The sequence below is a fragment of the Erpetoichthys calabaricus genome, chromosome 18, assembly GCF_900747795.2.
Source record: "Erpetoichthys calabaricus chromosome 18, fErpCal1.3, whole genome shotgun sequence".
Lineage (NCBI taxonomy): Eukaryota > Metazoa > Chordata > Cladistia > Polypteriformes > Polypteridae > Erpetoichthys > Erpetoichthys calabaricus.
Genome location: NC_041411.2, coordinates 33,786,010 through 33,808,245, shown reverse-complemented (window position 1 = coordinate 33,808,245; position 22,236 = coordinate 33,786,010). Strand labels below are relative to the sequence as shown.

Here is a 22,236-nt window from a genome sequence, read left to right as displayed (position 1 = left end):
ATGACACTGTTCAGTGGATGCAGTGGATTCTCCATTATTGACAGGAGCCTGCTCAGTGCCCGTCGCTCTGCCACAGATGTCAAACTGTCCAGCTCCATGCCTACAATAGAGCCTGCCTTCCTCACCAGTTTGTCCAGGCGTGAGGCGTCCCTCTTCTTTATGCTGCTTCCCCAGCACACCACCGCATAGAAGAGGGCGTTCGCCACAACCGTCTGATAGAACATCTGCAGCATCTTATTGCAGATGTTGAAGGACGCCAGCCTTCTAAGGAAGTATAGTCGGCTCTGTCCTTTCTTACACAGAGCATCAGTATTGGCAGTCCAGTCTAATTTATCATCCAGCTGCACTCCCAGGTATTTATAGGTCTGCACCCTCTGCACACAGTCACCTCTGATGATCACGGGTTCCATGAGGGGCCTGGTCCTCCTAAAATCCACCACCAGCTCCTTGGTTTTGCTGGTGTTCAGTTGTAGGTGGTTTGAGTTGCACCATTTAACAAAGTCCTTGATGAGGTTCCTATACTCCTCCTCCTGCAGTCCACGATAGCAGTGTCGTCAGCGAACTTTTGCACGTGGCAGGTCTCCGAGTTGTATTGGAAGTCCGATGCATATAGGCTGAACAGGACCGGAGTAAGTACAGTCCCCTGCAGCGCTCCTGTGTTGCTGACCACAATGTCAGACCTGCAGTTCCTGAGACGCACATGCTGAGGTCTGTCTTTAAGATAGTCCACGATCCACGCCACCAGGTATGAATCTAATCCCATCTCTGTCAGCTTGTCCCTAAGGAGCAGACGTTGGATCGTGTTGGAGGCGCTAGAGAAGTCTAGAAACATAATTCTTACAGCATCACTGCCTCTGTCCAAGTGGGAGAGGGATTGGTGTAACATATAGATGATGGCATCCTCCACTCCCACCTTCTCCTGGTATGCGAACTTCAGAGGGTTTTGCTGAAGATGGAACGGTTTGAAATGGTTTACATGTGCAAGAACTGAACTGAACTGAACACACTAGTTATCTGCTTTAAAGGAATGTTTACATAGTTGTTAGAGACTCAATAAGTGTTTGTCACAGTAAGATAAGGATCTTCATTGTTTGTTCCATTGATGGACTGGGCTGTATATTGGAGATGAAAGCTTGAGTGAGCATTGAGTGCTTCTGCTTCATTGTGGATTGCATTAGAGTTTGCCTCTAAACGTTACCCTGTCAACCAGATGACATCACTCCAGTGACTCTTCTCATTTGTAAATGGAAAGTATGAACAAATCATTTCTCTTTTACTCTAAAAGGCCAAGTTAAATTACTGTACATAGACAATTATACCAGTTCTCTTTAAATATTGGACAGATTCACATTAAGAACGTATTAAACAAGCCATCTGCGTAAAGTAATTGGTTTAAGTTGGTAGGTATGTTGGTAATGAAAAACTAAAAAAAAAAAAAACATATTCTATATTTTGAACAAAGCTTGCTGTAAAGAATATTCTTACAAAGTAATTATTTCTTAACAAAATAAATACCACTGTTCATTTTCTTTATAAGTTGGTGTCAAGTTTGTTTGTTTACTGCATTTATCACCTGCATACTATCCTGGAGTGAAGACATCTCGCTTATCCAGTTATGTCTGGAAGGGAAGGGAGAAACTATCAGGTTTGAACTTGTACACAGCACCTGTTTATAACCTGAGACTGCCATCGTGTCAGAACTGCTGAAGCCCACCTTACCATGTAGTACACAGCAAAATCACCAGTGTTTAGTCAAGTTTCATAGTGTTAAAGCAACCTTTCAAAGTGTATGTACAGAAAGAGTGTTCCCATATACAATTTGATATTAGCAGTCTTGCTTTGTAGTGGCTTAGCCTTTATACATACAGTAGATCAGGGTCCCATGTTGGCCACTTCACACACCAGGACAGACACAAGCATACCCATCCATGCAGGTGCTGAGACTAAATAAATTGGGGGTTAGGGACTCAGATTCTTCCATTATTTCAAACATTTAAGCTAGGAAGCTAGCTAGTACGTCCTCCTACAAGGTGAGGTATCTCCTCCCTGCTACACATTTGCATTTGCATAGCTGTCTGAAGAGGGCTGTACTGACAGTCAGTTACTAACCATGCAGGGCGGCAGACAAACCGTAAACAGAAACAAGACTCTGTTAGGAATGGCTGGCCATATAGACGAGACAGTTGCTTTTCTATGCAAGACAGACTGCCTGTAAACACCATGCAAAGAACAAGTTACTGCCCAGAGGTGGACTGTCACACTACACAGCTAAGAGAAAGGCAAGTAGATGGTGCTTAGGCGGAGAGTCAGGTGCACAAATAGCAAAAAGCACATTTGTTTAGGGATTTAGAGTTGACGGACAGTGTGAAGCACAAGACCACAGTCACCTTGCTGTATAAGTGGCTGAATGGAAACAAAAATGCCACCTGGTGATTGGCTGGTTTGACTTAATTGGGACACAGTGCCAGGAGAATTGAAATGGCCGGCTCAACAGCACTAAACAACTGCCATTTAGCAACATCCAGCTGACTCCTCAAAATCAGATTACCACTGCTCACGGAGCGGATAGCTTAATTGGGCTGAATATACTCTCACTGTGCAAATTATTAGGAACACCTGCTTAACCATGCAACTATCTCATCGGCCAATCATGTGGCAGTAGCGCAATGCATAAAATCATGCAGTTACAGGTCAGAAGCTTCAGTTAATGTTCACACCAAATAGCAGAATGAGGGGACTGTGGTATGACTGTTGGTGCCAGATGGGCTGGTTTGAGTATTTCTATAACTGCTGATTTCTTGGGATTTTCAAACACAATTGTCTGTAAAGTTTACTCAGAACCATATGAAAAACAAAAAAACATCCAATGAGTGGCAGTTCTGTGACCAGGAACATGTTATTGATGAGAGAAGTTAGAGGAGAATGACCAGATTGGTTTGACAGAAAGCCTACATTAACTCAAATAGCCACTCAGTACAACTGTGGTGTGCAGTAAAACATCCCACAATGCACAACACATTGAATGTTGAGGAGGTTGAATTACAACGGCAAAAAAAACACTCCTGTCAGCCAAGCGGAGGCTACAGTAGGCACAGGCTCACCAAACTGGATAGCTGAAGACTGGAAAAATGTAGTGTGGTCTTATAAACCTTGATTTCTGCTGAGGCAAACAGATGGTAGGGTAAGAAATTAGCAATAACAGCACAGATCCATGCACCCAACATGCCCTATGTCAACAGTCCAGGCTGGTGGTAGAGGTGCAATGGTGTGGAGAACGTTTTTTCAGCACACTTTGGACCCGTTAGTACCAATGAGCCATTGCTTGAATGCCATGCCTATCGGAGTATTGTTGCTGACAATGTACATCCCTTCATGGCCACAATTTACCCATCTTCTAATGGCTACCTACAGTATGATAATATCACTATGTCACAAACCAAAAGTTTCATGAATGTGACAATGAGTTCAGTGTTCTTCAATGGCCTTCACTCATGGCCACAATTTACCCATCTTCTAATGGCTACCTACAGTATGATAATATCACTATGTCACAAACCAAAAGTTTCATGAATGTGACAATGAGTTCAGTGTTCTTCAATGGCCTTCACAGTCACCAGATCTGAATCCAACAGAATACCTTTAGAATGTAGCAGAAGGGGAGAAACGCAGCATGAATATGCAGCGGACAAATCTGCAGAACTTGTGTCAATCTCAATGGAATGTGTCCAACATCTTCTGGAATCCATGCCATGACCACAAAGTACTGAGGCTGTTTTGAGAGCAAAAGTAGGCCATTCCCAATATTAGCGTAGTGTTTCTACTGTAGTAATTTGCTCAGTGAGTGTAGCTGACACTCCATGAGCCCAGGCCAGCTTAGTAACATACACAAAAAGCCATAATCAAGATTCTTCTGGGAACTCCTACCTTATTCAGTTTATCTGGTAGGTTACACTGACAAAACAAATAAGAGAACAAACAAAGCCAAAAACAGATACTCTTATTGTCCCCATTTAAAGTTCTTCATTATTATTTTCTTGTTTTGTATACCTTTTCGTTTTATGTTTCAGTGACACTGTTCTCCAAGTAGAGTTCTGTGTTTGTCACTTACATTTACAGCAATGGCACTGTTTTGCATGTCTGCAACAACTTCACTTCCTAGCAACTTCACCTCTTGTCCAAATGCCAAAACACAGAACAAAAAGCGTGAACAGATTAAAACAATGCAGAAATGGCAGGAACAGTTCAAAACACAAGCCTCGGCCTCTCAAAATCCAGACACTATTCAGTTACTTTAAATTTAATGATATAATACAGGAAACACTTAATAATATGTGGTATGAAGGGATGGGTTCTAATGCACTGTATGCAGGAATATTTCAAACAAAGTTAAATAAATATGCAAATAAATGTATTGTGAAATGTGGAAAGAAATAATGATATGTGAGCATGCATAATTAAACGTGTCATGAAATATGTTTTTTGTTGCTTAATCCTTTAAGAACTCATCTATTTCTTAAATTTATTTATCTCAGTGACAGCACACACAACATGAAATATGCAATGAAATGAAAACTGTCATTTCCATTTGTCAAAGTTGAGAGTGTGGGCTCTAGCTAGTATTGTGTTTTAATTGTTAAATCATCCGTTGAATGCACATAAACCTTTGGCCATTAAGTACTACATTTATAGGCTGACACCACATGTCAGATGCAGACACCTGAGAGGATAATGAATTCCGTGCTTCTTAAATTAAAGTAGCTACTTCGTGTAGTAATTCTAGTCGACTTTTTCTTCCACTTGTGTGCTACCGACGCACAGTCACAACTTAGAACGGACTCTTTGCTTGCCTTGAGCAAAGTTGTGACTGTTAGCATCCCATCTACCAACGATTCACCAATCACAACACAGTATTTGCTAGCGCCCACCCTCTCAACTTTCACCGATGAAAATGACAGTTTTCATTTAATTGCATATTTCATGTTGTGTGTGCTGTCACTGAAATAAATAAGAGATAAATAAATACATCAGGAAATAAGCAACAAAAAGCATTTCAATACGCATGTAATTATTTATGTGTTTTTATTGTCACGTTCCACAGTACATTTAGCTGCATATTTATAAGCATGGAGGAAGCTGCTTAATTTTCTTTGTAAAGTGCATAACGTGTGTGTGTTTAATTAACATTTATAAACTTAAAAAGGAAGGTAAATAAGGGTGTTATTGAGCAAGGCAGCAACAAATATAAACACAGAAAGTAGTGATAGCATAACAATTCTCAGATGGAAAAAAAACCTAAAGGACTTTAGATTATGAATGAGACAGAGAAATTCTGTTTTAACTATAATATTTTTGTACTTAATCAGAATAAATTCAGAATTTAGAATTCATTTAGCTCTTAGAATCCAGTGACTATAAAATATTAGGTTTCAAAGTGTACTGACTTGACAAAACAGATAGGTACAAATCAAAACTATTAAATTTATATTTCCAAAGGCATTTTGCAAAAAGAAAAAAACTGACAATTCAAAAGTCGAGATGACTGAAGAATAATGGAGCATATTTAGGAGGATACTTCATATAATGCAAGACAATTTTATGCTAAATATTAATAGCAATTGGAAAATAACAGAATATTCAGCTCCAGCCCCTATAAGTTTAAAGTAATGGAATTGCCTTAATGTTAGCTCTGTGTAACAACAGTACAGCTCTGTCATGGAAATTAAACAGCTACAGAGAAACATGAACTATTAGTTCATGTTAGAAAGATTTCCTCAGTAAATTAGTAAGGAGAAGAGAAGACAGTGCTATAATGCCTACACAAAAAACTCCACCAATGCGAACTCTAGAGCTTTACAAGCACATGGCAGCAATGCCACCATCATTTGCATTCTGTTTATCCTGGCAGTGCAATGAAGTGGTCAAAAGGTGAAGGTTAGGTTCAATGCCAGTTCGACAATAGGACAGCCATGAAAGAAACGTTTAAAACATAGGGAGAGAAGTACAGTACATTAAGAATGGTAAAGTGACATTAAAAATACAGGAACTGAAATGGCTTAATTTACATTCAGTTTGAAGTGTGCATTTGTGAAGAGATCAGTAAAATGCTAGTTGCTATTGAGAATATTAAAGAACTTTGAAAAGATTTGGATATTATCTATGAAAAAAGTGCTTCATGGTTTAAAAGTATGGAGGACTTGCTGGCTGTGAAGTTTTACCAAGAATGAAAGTGACGCAGGTTGACAAAAGAAAGGGAAATGGCCTAAAATGGATAAAAAAAAAAAAGTTAAATGGGTATCAAAAGTACTTTGTAGCATGTCATTGTGGGAGAGCTGGCGCTGTTAACCTGAAGGCATACGGATTCTATTTTTGACCCAGTATCGACTCTGGTAAAGTGCTGAATGAGAAAAGAGATATTTGAGAGTTGGACAAGTAGGCTAGATAAATGGTGAAGAGCCTGTGAAGCTAATTCCTGGGTGGCAGCAGGATGCTTGGTCATATCTAATTTTATTGCTTAGCACGTTTTTAATATTATTCTGGGTATGCAGAGACCGTAAAATGATAGATACTATTGTTGTACAAAAGATTAAAAACAAATCAATAGGCTCTTACCACATTTGTCCAAGAGTTTTGTTACTGTACAAACTGCTTTTATATAAAATGTATGTAGGCCGGAAATTAGCAAACATTCCATATGTAAAAATGTGATTAAGATATATATATATATATATATATATACCTCATACAGTATATATACACACACATATACACATTTTATATATTTCATTGAGCTATATATATATATATATATATATATATATAGCTCAATGAAAATAAACAGGAAATGGATGGAGAAAGGTTAAGAGTGGGAAGGGCACAGACAAGTTTTTGGTGAAGGCATTGGCATTTAAATGACAAGACTGCCAGTTCAATTTTCACCTGCAATTCACTGTGTGACCCTGAGTAGTTTAACATGCCTGTGCTTCACATGTAGAAAATATATGCAAACAATTGTATAATAAATATTTCAGACAAATGTTAAGCATTTTTTTCATGTAGTGAACCAAACCTATATAGAGCAAAATTCCAGCTAATGTTGGCAGTAGCATCTTCAAATATCTAACTGGTTTTAAAAATATTAGGCGAGACAAAAATCTTATTATTCCTAATTAATAGTCCAATCATAATGTACTGTTCTGCATTGAAATTTCACCATACTGTGTACAAAGTTTTAGGTGTGCAGTTCCTCCCTGTATTTTATAATTGTTTTCCAGTATCTTAATACTTCTTTTGGACAACATGATTCACTAGATGTCCCGTGTTCACAGATATTGTAAAACATAATCAGTTGTTTCTGAAAAGAAATGGCCAATTACAGTAAACTCAGCCTCAAGTCGTCTTTGTTTGTGATATGCTTTATGAAAGACTTCCAAACTTATTATAGCCACTGTTTACTTATTTAATATTGGGTTCTGTCATCAATGCTATGTCTCCAAAGTTGATTTCTACTTATTCTTCTTAATCGTTTTACTAAATTTTCATGTCAGTAGGCATTATTATAAAATCGATATGTGACTAAAAAGTAAAATAAAATTCCCTTTAAACTGACATATCTGCATTTAATAAATAACTGATCAAAAAAACAAAACAATTACAGTGCTCTGATTTGCAGATACATGATATTGAAAGTTTTCAGACCTATAAAAAATTCTACTATTAAAGGGCACTTGAATGAAAACAACAATTTTTATTCAATTTATCTATCAAGAACAAATATCCAACACCATGTGACACAGTGTGAAAACTAATTGCTCCTAGTTACAGTGCATCCGGAAAGTATTCACAGCGCATCACTTTTTCCACATTTTGTTGTGTTACAGCCTTATTCCAAAATGGATTAAATTCATTTTTTTCCTCAGAATTCTACACACAACACCCCATAATGACAACGTGAAAAAAGTTTACTTGAGGTTTTTGCAGATTTATTAAAAATAAAAAAATTGAGAAAACACATGTACATAAGTATTCACAGCCTTTGCCATGAAGCTCAAAATTGAGCTCAGGTGCATCCTGTTTCCCCTGATCATCCTTGTCTAAATGGCTGTGCTCCAACGCTTCCCATCCAACCTGATGGAGCTTGAGAGGTGCTGCAAAGAGGAATGGGCGAAACTGGCCAAGGATAGGTGTGCCAAGCTTGTGGCATCATATTCAACAAGACCTGAGGCTGTAATTGCTGCCAAAGGTGCATCGACAAAGTATTGAGCAAAGGCTGTGAATACTTATGTACATGTGCTTTCTCAATTTTTTTATTTTTAATAAATTTGCAAAAATCTCAAGTAAACTTTTTTCACATTGTCATTATGGGGTGTTGTGTGCAGAATTCTGAGGAAAAAAATGAATTTAATCCATTCTGGAATAAGGCTGTAACATAACAAAATGTGGAAAAAGTAATGTGCTGTGAATACTTTCCGGATGCACTGTAAATTAACTCAATTAAACCAATGTCGACTGACTAAACACAGTCAGGTTTAATTACAGCAAAACATGTTCAATATAAAAATCACTTATTTTCACTTTAACCTTCAGAGTGGAGTTGAGAGCACAAAGAATCAATAAGCACATAAAGCCACAAAACTGAATATTCCTGAAGACAGTTTTTGATCAAGTATCTTAGTCTGAAGAGGGCTACAAAGCCCAATGACGCTGCAAAAATCAGTGTTCACAACTGTACATCCGGACATGTATGCAAAAATGGAAAGTATCAACTTTGGAACCACTGCTAACCAAAAAACTAATTTTCATCTCTCATTTGGAAGGAATCCTCTGGATGATTCCCAAGCATTTTAAGACAATGTTCTATGAACACATGAGACAAAAGTAAAACATTTTGGACCATACGAGTCTCATTATGTCCAGTATAAAGTAAACTGACCTTTAAATGGTAAGAATATCATACCACCAATCAAACATGGTGATGGCAGCACAATGGCGAAGAAGGCTTTGCTGCTTTGGAAACCTAGAGATGACTTCCCATAATGAATTCTGCTTCGTATCAGAATATTTTTTAGAAGAATGTAATTTATTCATCAGGTGAAGCTACTTTGGATCAATAATCCAAAATAGAAAAGCAAGTCCATATTAGAATCACTGAAAAGAAAACTTTAGTTTTAGGACTGGCTTCATTAATGTCCGCATATAAACACAGAGTACAGAGACCATGAGGAAACCTGGTATGATCAGTTTTTGCTTGAAAACCTATCAATGAAGGTTAAAGTAGTTTGGCAAGGAAGAGTAGTCAATTTGAAAGATGGATTTTGAATTACAGGAAACATGTTTGGAGTCATAAAAGTTAAAAGTGACACAACCAGTTACTCATTTTAATAAAAAGATAAGTGGATGTGTGGCATATTACAGAGACATGTGCTTTGCATCGTGCATTGCATAGTTAATGCTGAAGACTATGTTGATTACTTAGATTTAAAACTGTCTTAGATGGGTAGCAAAGCTAGTTAAGTATGATGGAGCAATTTGGATAAATAAATGTAGTAAATAGTTAAAGGTATTTGTTTGCTCAGGTGTTCATTATTTAATATCAGATTTTGGTTGACAACTTGAAAGGAATCAGTTTCAAAAACTGGCAATAATAGAGGGAATCTGGAAGGGGATAACTACTTTTTTAAGGCACTGTGAATTTTTTTTTTCCTTTTGTTTAAAAACAAATAACATTTTTCAACCTGAAGCAGAAGGAATTTTCTGTATTCCATTTTTCCTGTGGTCAACTACAACATTTCAGTTACTCTGACATCCACACAGTAGACCTTAAAGTGAGTGAAACAGCCTTGCTCTCTTCGGTGTATAGATATTCACTCTTGTAGCTTTAACTCCATATACAGTGACTTCAGTCTATATACCAGCCTGCTGTTATACTTCACATTACACAATATGTTCCATATTAATAACAGAATGTGATAGTAACAATGGTTTGTCATTGCACTATTCTTCCATTGTCAACCAACCACAGCTCAACAATTAATGAAAGGACAGATATTTACAGTATGTTAATTAGTTTCAACTTTGTTTTCTGTCTGCTTTAACAAATCCGTACCTTTACATGTACTAACTCTATATTTAGTAGTTAGTATACTATACTTGCATTTTACCTGATAATTTGGTCAAAGCGGCACATGCACTCAGTGAAGAACACTACACAAAAATAAGTTATATTGTACTGTACTATACAGGATCTCAAAGGCAGGACTGCCATTGTATTACAGAAATTAAAAAGGCTTGTACAGGACTGGAACTGTCTGGTCAAGTAACATAAAACTTTCACAGTCTGTAGTTTAGGACTCCAAGTAAATGAAATTTCATTTGGTTCATGAAAATACTCCAAAAAAGAGAATATTCCCCTTGACAGAAAATAATTGGCAACTTAGAAAAATATTCTGTAAGATATTAAACTAATTCAATGCCTAAAACTGCATTAAAGAAGTTCATTCCTCTTTAAAGATCCGACCGCTCCTTTCCGCTCCCTCTTCTCAAAAAAATGATAAAGGAAGGGGGAGAGGTTTAGTCTACCCGCTGCGGAAAACTATGGCAACATATCAACTAAATCACAATTATGAATTTAAATAATTGAAAACAATGAAAATATTGAGTTGCTGAACACAGTGTAAAGTAAGTGATATTACATTCAAACACATGTGAAGTGTGATATGCTCCTGCTGGAAATTTTACATATATCAGATTTGCTTTGCCATGTAAGTAGACACAACCTTTAAACTTTGTGTGGAAAGAGTATGCCACTAGATGGGGAAAAACAAAATGTTTTTCACAGTAACAGTAGAGAAAAGCCAAGCAAAATGACACCTTTTATTGGCTAACTAAAAAGATTACAATATGCAAGCTTACATCTTGCCTGAAGAAGGGGCCTGAGTTGCCTCGAAAGCTTGCATATTGTAATCTTTTTAGTTAGCCAATAAATGGTGTCATTTTGCTTGGCTTTTCTCTACATTCATAATGGCTAACACGGTACAACACCCTAGTACTACAGTAACAGTAGTAACAATATAGTATCAACGCCTGCCCAGCATAGCATCCATTGGTTACTTTTTCTTTTCTAGTTATAGCAGACCAAATGTGACTATCTTTGGACTGCTAGGATCTATGAAAAATGTTAGGTTCTCAATTTAAAATTCTAACTATCTCCTTTGATCGCAAGGTAGGAATTTCTCACATATCTTTAAAAGAACAACACACATTCTACAGAACATGTTTTATTTAGCAATCCATCTGAAGAAATTAGATTTTAGAAATTACATTAAAATGCATTTTTAGCTGGATTCTTCCAATATTGTGACCCTTCGCTTCAAAAATACATACAGTACTCGTCAGCTTGTACATGCATTATAAGGCTGGCAAGTTTAAACTGGCACCATTGGTATGTTTGGACATCTGCTGGATGGAATTAAAACAATGGACTGGTTCAGCATGTCTAAAGGTCTCGTTAGCGACTGAGGTAGAAAAATTAAGTGCGCTACACTATGAACAAAATCCAAGCCAAGGTGGGCTTGTGGCAAGTTCTGCTAAACACATAGCTTTTCTCTCATTTTCCAATGCTGGCAGTTGTTTACAAATAAAAAAATTAGTGCACTGGGACCCTTGAACTGGATTGTTGGACAAAAAGGGAAAAAAAACAAAAAACAAAACAAAAAACAACCAATCCCATTACAGCTTACTGACAACTAAACCAGAGCCATCTAAGAATTCAAATCCCATCTGAAGGTACCAAAATCCCATGCAGTCTTTGAAGTTAAGAGTCCACACATGATAATGGGTTCAGAAGCTATAATCAGGTAGAAGACCATTATTCTCTACCAATGCTGGATCTCCAGTCAAAAGGCTAATGAGACCCTCAAACTGTAGGAATTAAGGTTCATGAGGCAAAAGAACCCAGCTTCTGAGAGAGAGGACCAGCCACTCTGCTCTGAACTGCAGATAATTTTTCGCAGAAGGCACACCTAAGTAGCACCTTGAAATTATTAATGTGGCAAAGGTATCTTCACATTTGGTTTTGTTGATAAAATCTCATTCCATTCTCCGAGCCAGCATCGGACAGTAGAGGTATGATTATTATTCTCAAGCTGAAAAGTTGACTGCTCTAAAATGCCTTGATTAGATCACAGCAGTTCACAGGCTCAACAAAAACTTATTAAAATTTCAGTTTTTTTTTTTTTGTCTAAAGAATAAAACTCTTAGGAATTTATTATTAATATTTATGAGCTTTTCGTCCTACAATAAGCCAAGATCAATCACAAGTTTGGTGCAATCCAATTCAAGAATTTCATGGCAACTTCAAACCCAAGGAAACAGGCCTACAAAAAAAAAAAAAAAAAATGTAAGTGAACAAAGGATAGACAAGATGCTACATAGCTGCACTCCAAGCCTCAAAATCCAACCGACAGGATTATAGTACAGCACGTGGTAAGAAACATAAACATAAATGGTGAACATGTTTTACACATTGATAAGACATCAGTGGAAATACTGAGTGCAGTTGTGGTGGCCACTCAGATGATGAAAGTCATAAAAACTGCAGAAAGTTAAAAGAAAAAAAAAATACATCTAGAGGGATGGCACATTTATATCAAAAATTTTGAATACATCCAAATCTTTATGATATCTTCAGTATTCAAAATTGAACCGAAAAGTTCAGTTTTCATCTCTTAATGCAAGTTCAATCTTTACTATGTCACTTTTTTTTTACATTACCATCTTATATTCAATACAGAGGAGGTGGCATTTAAAGGCTGATTCATGCTTCATTGCAAAATGATTTTTGTATACTCTTTGTATAAAGAATAATTTAATCAAAAGAAAACCTAGGTTATGTACACTTGGTACTAAGCCTCTGTGGGAATTTAACACAGAAGAGACCCAACTGAATTTGTTCTTGATTAGTTAATCACAATACACACAGGTCTTTTCAACCAAAATACATTAATAGCTATTTCTCCGGGTGCTGCCAAAGGATACAATAGCATTCTTTCTTTAGTATAAATTATGTTAGAGTTTGTTTTTTTTTGTGCAGATGTTTTTATCCAAGGAGACGGATTAGCAGAAAACTAGGAAGATAAATAGCAGAGAGTTGACTTGTAAAATAGTATTAAAATGTTTAGTACTTCCATTAGACTCAAGCCCAAGACAGAAGTTCCATCCTAACAAAACTAGCTGATAAGATCAGTGCAGCTGTAAACTAGAAGGAGAGTTAGGACAGTAATCTAGGGAACTCCCAAAATGGATTGGAAAGAAGTGTGCTTTTAAGAAGCACCTAAAGCATTCGCTTAATGGACACATGTCCTTTAAGCAACAACACAGAAGCAATAAGCACATCGTGATTTACATGCACGGATTTTGCCCTGCTTTAACCAAAAAATGTTATTCTATATATAAAATGTAAAGGCATTCCAGCCTGAGCTGCAACAAATTTATTTCTTTGCTTTAAATAACATATGAAAGTTTGATAAATAATTAGCACTACTATGAAAACAGAAAAGTAATGCAAGTTAAGTACAACTCATACTGGTACATACTTGAAACCTCCAGAATGAATCCACATTTAATTACTGATTTTTATTATGAAACATTCAAATTTCAATTATGGGCACACAAGACATTCATTAGTAATGAATACCTTTTTAAAAATAGAATTACAAATAAAATCTGTACCAGTCTTTCTGGACGGGCTTAAAACCACTCACGTTCCTTTATGCCAAACAGGTGTTATGTCAGAAGCTTTGGAACAAAGTTGTTGGAGGTAAGAATTGTTTTGTTTGGTTGATTGTACATAAGCAAATATGACACATTTCTGCTAATAAATACTGGCTTCAACCAGTAGAGGGCTGATCATCTGTTCATTGCCAATTGCATCTCACTTGTTTAAGCCGAAAATGACCAACTAAATTCATATGTGTGTGCGTGTGTTTTTTTTTTTTTTTTTTTTATTCAGTAAGAGTTTGAGGTTGGAGGGCTGACAAGGTGAATCTCCACATTCTGACTGTAACATAGATTCAGTACCTACAAAGCATAAATCAGACATATTCATTTAATTACTATTAAAAATGTTGCTTTGTCATACAAATACTTAAATGCAGGGATTTTGTTTGTGGTTTTTAAATCTGGCACTACTATTTTCACAATGATGAACTGTGAGAGACAATGAGTCTAAATATATTCTTTCTCACACCAAACTCCCTTTCACATTAGGTATATATATATCTCATGTCTCTCTCTCTCTCACTTTGCTTGCCAACCCCCGTGTTTGGTTTTTCCGGATACACACTTATAAGATTTTTTTTTCTTTGAATTGTTGCTATTACATTAGTTTCACTTTTATTTCAGAACTTCGTTAAAAACAATATATGGAATCTTTCGTGTCCCAACATGCTGAATCTTTTAAATGAGGTCCGTGAAATATGTGTTTAATGCCTTTGTACCATAATTCAGGATAGGTTTCTCTGTTTGAAATTTCAGCACAGACAAAACAATCAACATCATCAGAAGTTAATAATTTTTTTTGCAAAGTAACCAATAAATGCATGTGAGGTAAACCACATTTTGGAAATTCTCTGACTTAAACTTCAAAGCCTTATAATATTTACATACTTCTGACGTATCACCTATATCCATATATTCGATCTCTATATGCCCTTTCGTTATTTCTCCAAGTAATAATTTCTCTTGGTTTGCGCTAATGCGATGTTTACTTTCTTTGCTTTGACACTTTCATTTTTGTCTGCTTTCATATTCTGTATCTTGCTCTGCATGTGTTTCGCGCCTACTTTTTTTTTTTTTTTTTTTTTAAGTTTTTTGAATTTCACTGTTTTCATTATCTATAACTTGCTCTGCATGTGTTTGGCCCCCTTGTTTTTTAACCTCTTTATGACATTTTACTTTGTTTTCTACTCTGTCTTTTATTTCTGACCTCGCTTTGTCCTGCTTTTTTTTTTCCCCAATGACACCTGGTTCGTAGTGATTAATTTTCCCTTTTTTCGAGTAATAATTTCTGTTTGTTTGCGCTACTGCGATCTTTACTTTCTTTTTTTTTTATATACTTTCTAATTTTCCTGCTTTCATATTCTTTAACTTTCTCTACATGTGTATCGCGCCGTTTTTTTTTTTAACCTTTTGAATTCCACTGATTTCATAATCTCTAACCTGCTCTGCATGTGTATAGCGCCAACGTTTTTGAACGTCTTTATGAAGTTCTACTTTGCCTTTTACTCTTTGTCTTTAAATTCTGAGCCTGATTGGATGTGCTTTTTTTCAATTCCACTTGTTCCGGGCTGATAATTACTTTCCTTATTTTCTGAATTTGCACCTAGATTATTCTTTTTCTCTTTTTTGCATTTATTTCTTTTCAACGCTTTTGAGTCTCTTTTCTCCACGCTGCTCTTTCTTCTTTGCTTAGTCGTATTGTCCTTATACGCTTTATATGCGCTGAGAACCCTGGATCTGTGTGTGCTCAAAGCCTTTACACGATTGAGTGTTTTACTGCCCATGGTCTTATTTGATATTAGTTGTAAGTACAAATATAGTTAATTAAACCATAGAATGCACAGCACAATAGTAAACTAAATGTAAAACATTGAATAACACTGAGAAATCCTTGAACAACAGAGAAAACTAACACTGCAATAGTTCGCACTATAGCGCTACCAAACGCTGGCTAAAAACACTTTTTTTTAATGAGTTTTAAGCACAGGGAAAAACATGAACATTTGAAAAAATCCGTAATTTAATAAACCACCAAGAAAATTAACATTGCAACAATGCACGCTACAAACTGATCGCTGTAAACAGAAGTGAAAACAAAATCAAGCCCAGTGCATTCTTTAACTGCCTTCCTACCTTATGCGTCCAGCCCCCTCTCTCTCGCGCTGCCTGTGTGTGTGTGTGTCTCTCTCTCTCTCTCGCGCTGCCTGTGTGTGTGTGCGTCTCTCTCTCTCGCTGCCTGTGTGTGTGTGTGTCTCTCTCTCTCTCACGCTGCCTGTGTGTGTGTCTCTCTCTCTCTTTCGCACTGCCTGTGTGTGTGTGTGTCTCTCTCTCTCTTTCGCACTGCCTGTGTGTGTGTGTGTGTGTGTCTCTCTCTCTCTTTCGCACTGCCTGTGTGTGTGTGTGTGCCTCTCTCTCTTGCTCACTGCACAGGGAGAGACTGAACACGTACAAACCGAAAGGGAAACTGGCTTGTTCGTATACAGAGTGTGTGGTAGTGAACAGATGCAAAAGTTTGGCGAACTTTTTGGTCGTAAACCGATTTGTATGTGTTCTGAGACGTTCGTGATCGGAGGTTCCATTGTATGTATATTATATATATATATATATATATATATATATATATATATATAAATAAAACAGAGGAAAATGGGACAGGCATTATATTACACATATAAAATGTATTAGAAAAGCTATTCAATTCAGTTCAAGAGAGAAAAAAAAACAACTTCTAAAGATGGTCAATAGAAAAGAGGTATCAGTTAAACACTTCTGATATAGCAGTTTTAAGAAAATGGAGGGCCCTATATCAACATTAGTTCTATGGGTATTACAGTAATCCCTCCTCCATCGCGGGGGTTGCATTCCAGAGCCACCCGCGAAATAAGAAAATCCGCGAAGTAGAAACCATATGTTTATATGGTTATTTTTATATTGTCATGCTTGGGTCACAGATTTGCGCAGAAACACAGGAGGTTGTAGAGAGACAGGAACGTTATTCAAACACTGCAAACAAACATTTGTCTCTTTTTCAAAAGTTTAAACTGTGCTCCATGACAAGACAGAGATGACAGTTCTGTCTCACAATTAAAAGAATGCAAACATATCTTCCTCTTCAAAGGAGTGCGTGTCAGGAGCATAGAATGTCACATAGATAGAGAAAACAATCTCTAGCAAACAAATCAATAGGACTGTTTGGCTTTTAAGTATGCGAAGCACTGCGGCACAAAGCTGTTGAAGGCAGCAGCTCACACCCCCTCCGTCAGGAGCAGGGAGGGAGAGAGAGAGAGAGACAGAGAAAAACAGTCAAAAATCAATACGTGCCCTTTGAGCTTTTAAGTATGTGAAGCACCGTGCAGCATGTCGCTTCACTAAGCAGCTGCACAGAAGGTAGCAACGTGAAGATAATCTTTCAGCATTTTTAGACGAGCGTCCGTATCGTCTAGGTGTGCGAACAGCCCCCCTGCTCACACCCCCTACGTCAGGATCAGAGAAAGGCAGCACAAGAGAGAGAGAGAGAGAAAGTAAGTTGGGTTTCTTCTCAGCCATCTGCCAATAGCATCCCTTGTATGAAATCAACTGGGCAAACCAACTGAGGAAGCATGTACCAGAAATTAAAAGACCCATTGTCCTCAGAAATCCGCGAACCAGCAAAAAATCCGCGATATATATTTAAATATGTTTACATATAAAATCCGCGATAGAGTGAAGCCGCGAAAGGCGAAGCGCAATATAGCGAGGGATCACTGCACTTGCATGAGACAGAAGTACTGCTTAACTTTTTTTTTTTTTTTTTTTTATAAATACTCTTGGATCAATTGCTTTATTGCAGGTTAATACTTACAGCATTAGCAGGGAAGGCTCTCAACATTACAGCTGTAAACCCTTTGTATAAAGAGCCGATACCCTCCTCACGTATAAGTTCTCGCAGAACATCCCTAAATCCATTGGGATACTTTCCTTCAGGTGCTTTAAAGAACAAATAAATAAATAAATAATCAGCATATAAGGGAGCAATAATCAGAGAAAACGTTTTTAATACATTACTTCCCAAAATTCATCATCAGAAAAGCACTTCTACTCTCATCCAACCAATCTTGTCTGCAAACAACTCACTTACCTGTCTGAAATCGGGACTTCAATACATCAGGAGGGATGGCTACTGCCCAGTTAAAAATGCCAGCCATACCACCCGCAAATAGGATACTGGGAACACTAAGTTCATTGGGACTGCAAAAGAGACCATAAGTTAGAAAGTCTTCCTTAACTGGGGACAGTGCATGCTAGTGTAGGAAATGAAGGATCTTTATCAGGGATGCCAAATGAATGTAGGAAATTGTACATGATGTGAGAAAAAATAAAAGATTAATTCATGTTATTAAATCAGTTAATTAAATATTAGTTTTGCATTTGTCAATTCCAGTAATCCCACTTAATAAAAGGGTGTTTGTATGTCCGTCTGGTTGCTATGTCTCTGTCATTCTAAAAGATTGCACATCACAAACATTTTTAGTAATAAAATGCATGGCATTTGTCATTCCAATAGATGGCGCCTCACAGACATTATACTAGTTTTACAAATCCCATACCAAATGGCATATAGCAGATACATATGCATTGCCTGGTGCACTGCAAACATTAACACTGAGGTCTATGTTGACTGCTTAGATTGCATCCCATTTTAGACAGGTAACATAGCTAGTTAATAAAATAATTTAACAAGAGTCTTACACTTTATTTTCCTTGGTATCTATGTAGGAGGATACATCATGGTAATGGAAGCACACTCATTTAACGAAACACAATAATACAATTTATTGGTAAAACACAAGGATTAGGGAAATGTGATAAATGCATATATCAATATAGAAGACATTACACAGATAGACAACACATACAAACATATACTGTAACACAGAAGAGGCTGTCCATTTACTGGCTACTCAGACTTCTAATTATTCTTGGCACAGATAAAAAAAGTTTTACGATACAAAGGTCCTAAGGATGATATCCGATACTGTGTGGAGTTGAGTGTTGTTGCTCTGGGTTGAAGTGGAGGACTCTGTGTTGAAGCGCACTCTTTCTTTGCTACATGGTCCTTTGTTTGTGGTATGATGTGGTTTTCCTCAGCTCAACGTTAGAATCCTTACTGTGCCCTCTGCAAAAAAAGCCCTACGCAAGATAGGTACTGAAGTTCCCTTCCTGAAGTAATGCTGATTCTCAGACTGGCCTAGTCACTGGCAGAGCTTGGCTTGACAGACTGGATCCTAGATCTAGTTCAAGGTATCCATCTCAAAGGCTCTATGGAGAGTAGTTTCCAGGCCAAAGAAAGTTTGTGAGCTCTTTGCTCACAGAGAGTGGATGGCTTCCCACCCCAAACAGAGCACATCACAAGATGTCAGCTCACAAACAGAATAGACTGTCAGCTATCAACTCCCAAAGAGAAAACATCTTTTAAGCTTTCAGGCCCCCAAAAATTCCAAAGAGATGAATGCAACAAGCTTTAAAGGAAGGACTAACCTCTGGTGATTGTATCAAGGTCCCTTCCAGTTACATATCCAGTGCCTGCTTATAGATGTGTTATTTTGTCCATCACATCTAGGCAGAGTTCAGTTAGTGATTCCAAGACTAATGATCACCTGGTTGCCTTGTTGTCTGAAGCAGTCTCTGCAGAGGTGTCAGCTCAACTCTGATTTATACCTTGTTATTAGGTGTATAAAGCTGACCAAAGTGTGGGATTGAGCTGCAGTTCAACCATTCAGTCATAAATGTAGTTTGGGGGTGTTGGTGCTTGTGGTGGTGTATGCTGCAGAATTTCTGTATCCCTGTTAAATCTCCCGTCTCAACTGGCCTTGTATGTCACTAAAAAGCCAAGGAAAATATGGAATTCAAACTTTGTAATACACTAGAAATGTTGATTTGGCCTTGTCAATTCTATGCTACACAATATGATCATCAGAGCAGCTGGCTAAGCACCATGTCTTGAAAATGTCTAGCAGATTATTTTGTTCTAGTCTTCCCCAAAACTGAATATTTTATTAAATTTCTGAGATGTCACTACCATACTCAAAATTCAAAGTGAACACAACCAAGACAGACCAAGGGGAAAACCAGGACTGACCTTCTGCCTTCAGGAGTAAGAATATTTTTGAGCCACTCATAGGTCATGAAGTACATTCCACTTGCCGGTACATCTAAAAGAGATAAGAAAATATTGGATTTGTTTTAATCTACTAAATATACTGGTTAATGTATTTTTCATAAGTTAATTTCACTTTAATATTAAATAGCTTAATCATTTATCTTAGACATTTTACAATCATGCACCCTAGGCATACTCATCACTTATCTGAATATATTAACTATACCGACTCACCTCTCATTAATGTAAGCACAGTTCCTTTATAGATACCCCGCATTCCAGATTCTCTATATAGCTGCTTTACACAGTCCACTGGTCCAGCATATTTCACCTCACCTGAAGCAGCCTGAATCTGCAAATTTCAGATCAAAGTTCTGTCATTAGCTCCATGTGAACAGGACTCCCCACCCCCAACAAAAATTCAGTGTAACCATGAGCTGTAGCTCACCTTCCCGCAACCCCTTACCTGAAGAAGGCACTTTATCCGCTCACCTGGAGCCATTATGGCTGTTGTGAACACACCAGAAAGCATACCAGCTGCAAAGAGCTGAGGGTACCTGGAACAGAGAGTGATTCAAGAGATAGAAAAAATTTGGGAAGTATGTGAAGGCCACCTAAATATACTTTACAAGATACATACGACAGAATATCATCCGGGGATTTCTGCTGTAATTTTTTGCCAAGACCAAATCCAAAGAAACAAACAGCAAACATTGGTGTGACTCCCACGATTGGGGCAGCCATTCCTTTATACAGTCCCTTCAATCCCTGAAGAAATGACAAAAAAAAAAAAAAAATTAAAAATGTATTTTTATATATATATATATATATATATATATATATATATATATATATATATATATTACACATACATACATACATATACATATATACACATACAGTACACACATACATACATATATACACATACAGTACACACATACATACATACATACACATATATATATATATATATATACAGGTGCTGGTCATAAAATTAGAATATCATGACAAAGTAATTCCATTCAAAAAGTGAAAGTTGTATATTAGATTCATTCATTACACACAGACTGATGTATTTCAAATGTTTATTTCTTTTAATGTTGATGATTATAACTGACAACTAATGAAAGTCCCAAATTCAGTATCTCGGAAAATTAGAATATCAATTAAGACCAATGCAAAAAAAGGATTTTTAGAAATGTTGGCCAACTGAAAGGTATGAACATGAAAAGTATGAGCATGTACAGCACTCAATATTTAGTTGGGGCTCCTCTGGCCTGGATTATTGCAGCAATGCGGCGTGGCATGGAGTCGATCAGTCTGTGGCACTGCTCAGGTGTTATGAGAGCCCATGTTGCTCTGATAGTGGCCTTCAGCTCTTCTGAATTGTTGGGTCTGGCGTATTGCATCTTCCTCTTCACAATACCCCATAGTTAAGGTCAGGTGAGTTTGCTGGCTAATCAAGAACAGGGATACCATGGTCCTTAAACCAGGTACTGGTAGCTTTGGCACTGTGTGCAGGTGCCAGGTCCTGTTGGAAAATGAAATCTGCATCTCCATAAAGTTTGTCAGCAGCAGGAAGCATGAAGTGCTCTTAAACTTCCTGGTAGACGGCTGCGTTGACCTTGGACCTCAGAAAACACAATGGACCAACACCAGCAGATGACATGGCACCCCAAACCATCACTGACTGTGGAAACTTTACACTGGACCTCACGCAACATGGATTCTGTGCCTCTCCTCTCTTCCTCCAGACTCTGAGACCTTGATTTCCAAAGGAAATGCAAAATTTACTTTCATCAGAGAACATAACTTTGGACCACTCAGCAGCAGTCCAAAGGCAAAACGCTTCTGATGCTGTCTCTTGTTCAAGAGTGGCTTGACACAAGGAATGCGACAGCTGAAACCCATGTATTGCATACGTCTGTGCGTGGTGGTTCTTGAAGCACTGACTCCAGCTGCAGTCCACTCTTTGTGAATCTCCCCCACATTTTTGAATGGGTTTTGTTTCACAATCCTCTCCAGGGTGCGGTTATCCCTATTGCTTGTACACTTTTTTCTACCACATCTTGTCCTTCCCTTCACCTCTCTATTAATGTGCTTGGACACAGAGCTCTGTGAACAGCCAGCCTCTTTAGCAATGACCTTTTGTGTCTTGCCCTCCTTGTGCAAGGTGTCAATGGTCGTCTTTTGGACAACTGTCAAGTCAGCAGTCTTCCCCATGATTGTGTAGCCTACAGAACTCGACTGAGAGACCATTTAAAGGCTTTTGCAGGTGTTTTGAGTTAATTAGCTGATTAGAGTGTGGCACCAGGTGTCTT

At 37.5% G+C, this 22,236-nt stretch overlaps 1 protein-coding gene across 2 annotated transcripts in view; it reads right to left on the bottom strand.

Annotated features, from left to right (window-relative positions):
- LOC114668763 (mitochondrial carnitine/acylcarnitine carrier protein-like) overlaps positions 1-22,236 on the bottom strand; it is a 68,567-nt gene that overhangs the window by 41,006 nt on the left and 5,325 nt on the right. The window contains exons 3-9 of one of the 2 annotated variants that reach the window (XM_028824688.2): positions 20,553-20,680; positions 20,379-20,469; positions 20,147-20,264; positions 19,892-19,964; positions 17,891-18,000; positions 17,615-17,739; positions 11,258-12,371 (exon numbers count right to left, since the gene is read on the bottom strand). In XM_028824688.2, the coding sequence (XP_028680521.1) occupies positions 12,309-12,371; positions 17,615-17,739; positions 17,891-18,000; positions 19,892-19,964; positions 20,147-20,264; positions 20,379-20,469; positions 20,553-20,680 (708 nt within the window). In that variant the 3' untranslated portion in view covers positions 11,258-12,308. Of the gene's footprint in view, positions 1-11,257; positions 12,372-17,614; positions 17,740-17,890; positions 18,001-19,891; positions 19,965-20,146; positions 20,265-20,378; positions 20,470-20,552; positions 20,681-22,236 lie in introns of those variants that run through there. The other variant, XM_028824689.2, reaches the window with a different exon arrangement.